This window comes from Eucalyptus grandis, chromosome 5 (assembly GCF_016545825.1).
Source record: "Eucalyptus grandis isolate ANBG69807.140 chromosome 5, ASM1654582v1, whole genome shotgun sequence".
NCBI lineage: Eukaryota > Viridiplantae > Streptophyta > Magnoliopsida > Myrtales > Myrtaceae > Eucalyptus > Eucalyptus grandis.
Window position 1 is genome coordinate 56277521 of NC_052616.1, and position 9133 is coordinate 56286653.

The window sequence follows — 9133 nt, forward strand, 5'->3', positions numbered from 1 at the left end:
TTTCACTCTGATACAATATTAGCGCGTCCTAATCTACCGGGTAGTTTTTAGAAATTTTCGTGCATTTGACCTGTGGTTGATCAAGCCACAATGTACCTCTTTGACACATTGGCGACTCTCGGTTGTTGGGATAATCTCAATATTTCAAATACGGACACAGCGTACCCAATCGACAAAAAATTCGGTCCAGTGCTAATCGACAAGAATTGTGCGATCTGGTGGAATCACTCACACTTGATCACATGCCTCTGTCAGCTCAACCTATCTTCGGTCTCTAATCGATTTTTAATTGTGTCGTAATGACCTTATAGATTAGCTTGGTCGAAAGGTCGCTTCCTGGTCAAATTCTCGAGTGTGATGCATTATAATCTCTTAACGGCTTCACCTGATATATTAGTTTTCACATGAGTGGCCGACTCAATGAAAAGAACTATATGCGTGCCAATGAAATGCCCGTCTCAATTTATTGAAAATAGAATTGGAAAATCGGGATGTCATAGACCACATAACAAACATGAAGGGGAGGGTTTTCTACGATAGCATGAACATGATCAAAATAGTTATTTCAAGTTTAGAAGATCATTGTGTTGATTGAAAATAGGAAATGAGTTTGTTTGTTCATTTCCACTCAATTGATTAGTTAAAGTTTGCCAAAAAGATGAGATCGATAAGTTGCAGAGGTTTCCAGCAGGGAAAATTGTCCAAAAATCTTAAATTTATTGCACTTATATAAATCAGTCCTAAATATTTTAATTTTGCCAATTCACTCCTAAACATTTTCACATTTTTGTCAATTGAATCAATTGGATCAATTTTGTCTTGAATTTACTTATGTCGACACTGGTGACGATACGTGGTATGATTGCCGTTGACATGGACAATTTTTAATAATATTTTAATTTTTTTGAAATTCTTTATTTTTTTTTTCCTTTTTACTCTTTCCTTTTCATTTTCTTCTTCTTTTCGACGATTGCCCAGCCATTGTGAGCCCCGACTAGGCTTGCCCTTGTCAAGCCGAGACCTAGCAAAGGTCGGCCTCGTTGGGCGTCAATCAAGCAAAGGCGATGCCGGGTGAGGCCGCCTTGGCCTGGGTGAGGGATGGCCTCACTAGATCTAGCTTGGGCAAGGCCGAGCCCCGAAGAGGGCTCCCATGCTAGTGTGGGCAGAGGCGATGCCTGATGAGGTAGCCTTGGCCTGCGCGAAGTTGAGCTCTCTTAGTTTAGGCAAGGCCAACCCTTTCTAGGGCTCGCCCTCCCCCAATTAGGCCTTGCCTATGGTGGATGGGCTACCTCGGTGGCCATGGCCGATGGCTGGACATGGGGTAAGCTCGCGTTGAATTGATTAGCACTAGACCAGTCGAGATTCTAGACCTGTCATCTACGTGTAACATGAAATCTGGGTTGACCTTCTAGAAGCTTGGGAGGACCACTTACTGTCTTTACCAAATCGATCATTATAATATAAAATCGCCACTTAATGGTTTGCTATCTAATTGATTGGGTAAATTTTGGTTCAAAGGTTAAGGAGAGGAGACATGTATGAATAAGTGCGATTTGACTGAATTCTTGTGCTAATTTATCGAACAGGATAAGAACAAAACAATGGGTAAACCAACCAACACTCGGACCATCTTCTTGCCCCTATTTCTCCAAAAGTCCCTAGGGCTTTCCGGCTTCAAGCTGCCGAAAACTTACTGTCATCACCAGCTGGTATGGTCATTCCATAGGTGATTTTTAATGTTTGAATACTTAAATGTTTTGTCAAGTGGGTGCTAGGAAATTCGAAAATGGATAGCTTATTAAATTAATGGATACTGTGAGAAGGCAACTGTATTTGTTATAAATTGATTCCCAATAATCTTATGCTTGAAACAGGTATGTACTAACACTCGAACACAACACGTCCACAATGTGAGTTGACTTGCTTCATGTCTTCCTAAAAAAGGTATTGTTATAGTTACATAGATGAGCTAACATTACTAGAAGAAACCAATAGCCGATGGGCAAAACAGTACAAAAGAAGAAGTCAAAATTGATTTAAAACTCTCATTATAGATGGCTTGTAGATTAGTGACTGTCGTTGGTGAGGGTTTTGCAAACCTGTCGCCAAGAATCATTGGGAAAGGATAACAATTAGACACTCGTTCGGTCAACTCCATGACAAGATATTGATAGAGCTAATATAATTTAAATACCGTGACGGTAAATGAAAAAGTTATATCAATCAATGAAATAACTAAGAAAACACAATTTCAACCAATTTATTCCTGATTTTGTAAGAGAAAGTGCATTCACAAAGCATATAGATAATCTTTGTCTCGAGCTATAAATATTGTCAAAGAGTACAAACACTTTTGGTTTGTTTTTTTCCTGATTGAAGGGATCGCTTTAGTTTCTTCAACTAACAATTTCCGAACACAAAGAACACTTTTGAAGAAAGGATCGCTCAAAAGGATTGAGATGGGCTAGGCAACCAATTACAAGGGAGGGCTTCAAGTTTGCTAACTGATTGGCCTCACGATAATGGTGGACAACTTGGATTTCCTGGAGATGGGCTAGACAAAATTGACATTTGGCAATAGGGGCTCGCAAAGTCCCCCAAGGTTGATCAATGCCCAAGAGAAAGCCTATCGGATATTGAGCACCTACAACCTATAGGTATAGTTTTAACAACACCAAAGCCCAACTAGTTTCAAAAGTGAAGAAATGTATAGTCTAGCAAGCACTATTTTGTCTAAAAAAGAGAAGTAATATTCATCCTAATAGATGTACAATAATTTACAAATGTGCAATATTACAAAGGATTGATGTATGATTTAGCTTCAAATGATAATAACAACTTAGAAATAACTATGATGAATAACATGTGTAGAGTATTCTTTTTAAATGCACACTACCCCCTTAAACAATCAATAGCTTATTATCCAAATACATTGATTTTTGCTTATGATTCATAACAAAATCACGGTGGAAGGTCAAGCAATCTCATCATGAGACCATCCATGAAGAATAATTTCACTTACGTAGCCATTCATTAGGGGTACAATTCGGTAACCGACATGTCATTGGTCGATGAAGGCAAGGTCCTACTAGTAGATTGATTCAATCCAAGCTCTTCCATTGGGATGCTCAATCCCCCTGATCTACTTCTGACAAAGAAGGCTGGATGTCGAGGCAATGGTGGGTTAAAATAATTACTACTGAGCATGAGAACTATGGTTGCCATGGTGGGTCTAATGGCTAGATCTTCTTGAATGCATAGTAAGCCAATGTGTAAGCAGCGAAGGACTTCATCCCTTGAATATAAATCAACAATAGCTGGGTCCAACACTTTCAAGGGTGTGCCATTCCTCCATTTATTCCATACCTGCAAGAATAATTCTAGAAAATCTTCACAAAATTGTGGCATTAATTCAATGACTCATCATGCAAGACATCCGAATCTTGCAAATAATCATATATGACTAAGGAAAAGAACCACAAGTGTTTTTTTTTTAGGCTAAAGGACTAAGTTTTTACAAAGGAATTTCAATTTCACTTGATCAAAATTATAGAGAGTGCAATGTGAATATTTCCTGCTCTAGTGCAACGAAACTTACATAACTAGCAAGATATTCTCCCCCATCCAATTGGTGGTAGAAGTTATTCTTCTTGCCGCAAATGATCTCTATAAGTAGTACGCCAAAACTATAAACATCAGATTTCACAGAGAACTCTCCATGCATTGCATATTCAGGAGACATGTAACCACTGCAAAACCAAACATTAGCCACATGTATATTGCAAAATTAGATGTAGATCAATGAGCATCCTTAAATAGATAAAATGAACATGTTTGGCATCCAATTACAAAGTCATCTACTCAAGATCTAAGACTTACAAAGTCCCCACGATTTTATTTGTGCTAGCCTAAATTTGATCAACTCCAAAAATCCTTGCCATGCCAAAATCTGAAATCTTCGGGTTCATTTCACTGTCTAACAAGATATTACTACATTTTAGGTCACGATGGATGATCCGGAGGCGAGAATCTTCATGTAGATAGAGCATTCCTCGAGTAATCCCAGATACTATTTTATAACATACTGACCAATTCAATTGACTGCTTTTTTGAGGATCTGCATTATTACACCAAAACTCATTATGTGCTAGCATGTGGCACCTATTCAAAAACTCAAGGTAAATATATTCTCTTATCGATTAAAGGTAGCTTAAATAAAAAAAACTATAATCAGTTGAAATAACAAAAAACCTCTTAATTTCAAGTTTTCCATAGCTAGTGAATGCTAGAACATTTGATTTTAAGCAATTGTACATAAGAAGTTTAAATTGCAACATACCAAATAAGAAATAATTAAGGGTTTTATTTGGCACAAAGTCATAGGCTAGTAGCTTTTCTCTCCCTCTAAGAAAAATTCGAGCAGTCGTACAAGGTTTCTATGTTGAAGCTTTGCAACTAATAGAACTTCATTTTTGAATTCTTCATCACCTTGTCTAGAGCTTCGAGATAGCCTCTTCACGGCAATTTGCTGTCCATCCGGAATTCTACCCTAAAGTGTGTTGAATTTACCGTTTAATTCCTTATTGCAACTTTTTAAAAACTAAACTAAAAGAATGTTACATGTTTCTTTTCTTCTTCTTTTTTTTTTTTTTCAGCACCATTATTTTCATATGTAAAGCATCCTTCATTGTTTCTAACTTATATGTAATATGTACTTGGAAAACTTCACCAAATCCACCTTCACCCAACTTGTTTTCAGGAGAGAAATCATTTGTCGCTGCTTGCATTGTAGCGAAGTCAAATTGCAAGGACTCCACAGTGGTAAGTTCATTTGCACCTGCATTACCAAAAAATGCAATTTGATTATCAAATTGTATCGACATTGGCTCCTAGTGGCGTTTATTGGTTGCCAGTGCTTGGGAACATTATCACAATGAAGAACACCAAATTGGGCTGGCACGGTTGTCCCCTTACCCCCAATGAAATCTTCCCCTCTTGATTGGTCATGAAGGAAAAAATTACAATATCATCAATACTATGGGTAACAAAGTAATGAAATGAATCTTGTCTCATGATCACTTCTTCATGCTGAAGGTACTGCTAGGTTTGTTAATTGTGGTGCAGATGCTACCTATGCTTGGATGGAATTGATAAACGTAGGAGCATTTTGAGGCCTCGTTTCGTGGTTGGTCATGTCGAATCTATACCCCTCTAGAATGACTCATGGCATCCAAATGGGATCTTGCTGGACCTATTCCCAAGGAGAATACTTTACTATTCTGCTCATTTTTTATTTATACTATAAATGGAAAAGGCCCAATGTGAGGTCTGAAGACAAGGTATCATTATAGGCAGCTATTTGTGGTGTAACTTGTCTGAACGCTTCTTCGGAAGACCAAGATTCTTGCACTGCTGCTTCTTGTGACATTCTCACCTCTACGATTGTGAGGAAAAAAAGCCATGAGTTAAATGGTATCGGCTGATTTGATTTTCATCTAATTTGCTAAGGTTTGGATTCATATTTTGGTTTGCAATATAAGATAAGCTGCCTATATTTCAAGGAATTGACAGATAGTCTTCTAATCAAGGCCGAACTCTCTACTTTTTGTGTCATGAAAGCACTGAGATTGTTTGAATGTTCTTGATGCAGCGGGCTATAAAAAGGAGAGATTTTCATTGGTGTTTGGGAAAATTTTTGTAGACTTGCTATATCTATTTATCTTTAAGGCCATAAATGAGATGTTACATTTCCAAACTTATTGATGGCATTATGATTGCTTGTGCAGTCAAGTGTAGTTTTCAAGGTTGAAAGAACATGAAGAATCTGATCTTTGCCCTTGATCATTTCCATTTTATGTGCTCCATTTATATCAAACGGACTCTTAATTCATCTAATTAACATATATGATTCTTTATGAAAAATCAAGAAATATCATAATATGCTCATTTATTTGGCATAGATAGCTTACAAAAAAAAAAAAAAAAAAAAAAGGCAATTAGTCAATTTACCGTCTTTTCCTTTGACGACTTCATGTGTCTTCTTTCTCTTTCTTCGAAGCAAACAACAAATAGAAACAACAAGGACCATAACACCTCCAATAGGAACGGTAATGGCGATGGTTATCATGGTAGATTTGTTGCTTTTTCCTGCACAATTTCCGTATTGTATATGAGACAACTGCCAAATAAATCTAAAAACATTTTAGATGAAAGCGTGTATAATATATAAACATTCCAATACTGTGCTTTTTCTTCTTCTTTTTTTGTCAGAAACACTGTGCTTCACTAGGTAGGAATATGGCCTAAGACTGACGCGAGAAGATTGACAATTACACACACAAGAAGGGGCTTGAGAAATTTGAATAGAGAGGCTCAAACAGAAAGTCTGAACTTCTATTGCAATTCTAGCATTTATAAGTTTCAGTTTTTGGTAAATTGATGGAGACGAATAAATGAAGAATATTAAGAAGCAAAAAAAATTTCGGATTAACAACCCACGTTTGATCACCTACGAAGTCCGGCAATAGGGAATTATTGCCGCTGCTGCAGCACACGAGCACTTGGGTCTAAATCCCTCTTAAAAAAAACCCTATTCACATTAACCTTATGAATATATCAACCACCGCCACAAGAAGTCCAATTTTGGTCTTCCTTATGAACCCCACACACCAAATTAGAGGGAAAATTACCCAACGAGTCCTAATTCTATTGTATTGTATGGATACTAATTCACTTTTGAAATTTTCAAATTTACCCAATTTAATACTAGATCTTGATGAAAAATTCTAATGTAATCTTTCTAATCAAGAAATCGATGACAAGACAATCCATTAATCTCCAATTGTCCTATATGACATACTGCCATGGCAGGGATTTCTAGCAAAAAGTGGCCAGAAGGACTACATTAAAATCTTACACAAAAGTTTGATATCCATAAAATAGGTTTAAGGATAATTGAACCATAAATTGCCTGGTTGTTGCCGGCACAGCTTTTAGGCATATGTTTCCCATACGGTATTTCTTACTTGGCTGATTTTTATTTTTATTATATTTTTGGTCAAAAATATGGATGAGATGCATTAATTAACCGAGTTATTTGTGAATACATCAAGAGCATCAGCACATAGCAGATTTAAAAGTGCAAATGGGGGTTGAGTAACTTGCTTGGATGATCTAAGCTCGACAAATTGTCTTACCATTTTTAATTTTTTTGTTTTTGGACGATTAGCAGTGATCACCACCAACAGTGTGACCTTAAAGGTGGTTGATATGGACTCTAAGCCTAGATCAATTTAGATGTCGATCTACTTCTCTTATTGTTGAAACCCTTTTGTGTTTATATCAATACACAAACGGTGGTGACTAAATGAGGAGAATGAACATCTACTAATGATTAATTACCCTCGGCCTAAACTCACTTTATTATTAATTTAAAGATCTCACATGACGGCTTGCGAGCAATGATTTCTATAACTTTTGATTCAATGAACTCACCGCGATAGCTGACTATTAGCCATGTCCATGCGCCAAAGATTGAGACATGGACCCTAGCTTCTTTTGCTGAAAATATAGAATCACTCCGTACCTTCTTTTTGGCAAAACTGTATTTATCTAACGCGCTGACCCAAAAATTAATCAGATGGTGTATGGAGCATATGGATTAAACTTATTTGAACAATTAATCGTACAAATCTCATGTGGAACTCATATAATTAATAATTAGATGATCTTAATCCACCCAGATTAAAAGAGGACAAAAAACAAAAAGCCACGTGCCTAATACCTGAACAAGAGCCAACGTACCTAAAGGCGGCGGCGGTGGCAGAGGCGGAGGCGGAGGCGGTGGCGGAGGTGGAAGTGGCTCGGCAACTGGGCTAAAGAACGAATAGGTCTCGAAATGGAACTGGCAACTCGGCGCCAGGGTCCTCAATCCTTTCCTCCCGACACAACATTTCTCGAAGGTCCCGACAATTATCTTTTGGTACTCGATGCATTGCTCCTCCGTCAAGTCTGGCGTGCACTGCGCCATTGCGTAAACCGTGTCAGACCCGTCGGACATGGCCTTCGTAGCATACTTCCTCAGTGAGCCACTGCCGGCTGCCTCGTGCTGCAGACCTTCCATCTCTCTCCCCAGCTTGTACATGACCTGGCTTGCGACATTGCCCGTGTTGGACAAAGTGTAACTGGGTTCAGTCTTAACTATGCCGAAGATCGAGGCGTCAGAGTATCTGACGTTGCCGAACTCGCTGTAGAGGACCGCCTCCTTCTGGAGGGGGTAGAGGCGGCGTATGTCGGAGGCCGAGGTGTTGAGGCAGGTGCGGCAGCTCTCGGCAGCGAGGTCACCACGGCAGGAGCCGATGACGTAGAGGGTTTGGGAGGTGCCGGAGATGGCGAAGGAGGCATTGAAGAAGCCGTAGTTGAGCAACGAGGAGTTGGTGGAGATGGAGGTGAGGAGGTTGGTGAGGGTGGTTTGGTAGGCGCTGTCGGCCGTAAAGTTGCCGGTCGAACCATAGTAGTTCGCCAGGAGTTGGGCGTTAATGGTGGAAGCAAAGGTGAGAAGAAGCAAGAAGAGGAGATTTGGAGGATCCATTCTTCTTAGTGTTTTTGTTTTTTGGGCGTTTCAAGTGTTTCTTTGATTAGTGTCGAGAGGCTAATACTGTAAATACACCAATATTTGGTGCAGCTCCTACACAAGTTGCGCCATCGAAATATCTACTTCGTCGACGTCTTCTAACTCGGTGTGGGGGTTGTTCGTCGACAAATATTAGGTAGTCCTGCACGATTCAGCGGCCGACACGTGGCGCGACGCGGCACGCGTGGATCCCTTGGACGAAGCCTCTCTCTCTCTCCCTCCCTTTCTCCCCAACGTTCATTCTCTCCAACACGCAACTTCTTGTCACGGTAAAACACTGTTCAGATCTTGGGAAATAGGAAGGAAAAGAAAATAGAAATGTCAGTATCAATGATGGCCCAAAATAAACAGGAAAACAAAATTATCTAATGAAGATTAGGAACGTCTTGCTAACTTGCTATGTCAATTGGGAATATAATACTTGAATCCGTAGTGCCACAATGAAAACAAATTTTCCAACGATTGTCCGCATTGACCAAATAAAATCAAAAGTTACAAAGT

The 9133-nt window shown here is 39.0% G+C and overlaps 1 protein-coding gene and 1 pseudogene across 1 annotated transcript; both read right to left on the bottom strand.

The window, feature by feature from the left end:
- Window positions 1-2981: 2981 nt before the first annotated feature.
- On the bottom strand, window positions 2982-4208 carry LOC120293264 (annotated as a pseudogene).
- Window positions 4209-4384: 176 nt separating this feature from the next.
- LOC120294058 (cysteine-rich receptor-like protein kinase 10) lies at window positions 4385-8590 on the bottom strand. The gene is made up of 4 exons (XM_039313939.1): window positions 7804-8590; window positions 6010-6147; window positions 4716-4837; window positions 4385-4549 (listed from the first exon to the last, which is right to left on the bottom strand). Exons 1-4 carry the CDS (start codon window positions 8588-8590, stop codon window positions 4385-4387), a joined length of 1212 nt encoding a protein of 403 aa, XP_039169873.1.
- Between the last annotated feature and the right edge of the window lie 543 nt (window positions 8591-9133).

Coding starts and splice junctions, on each gene's coding strand:
- LOC120294058 (XM_039313939.1), bottom strand. CDS start 8,590: ATGGATCCTCCAAATCTCCTCTTCTTGCTTCTTCTCACCTTTGCTTCC. Junction 6,148..7,803: donor GCCACCGCCGCCGCCTTTAG/GTACGTTGGCTC, acceptor GAAATTGTGCAG/GAAAAAGCAACAAATCTACC. Junction 4,550..4,715: donor GATTTGGTGAAGTTTTCCAA/GTACATATTACA, acceptor AACACACTTTAG/GGTAGAATTCCGGATGGACA.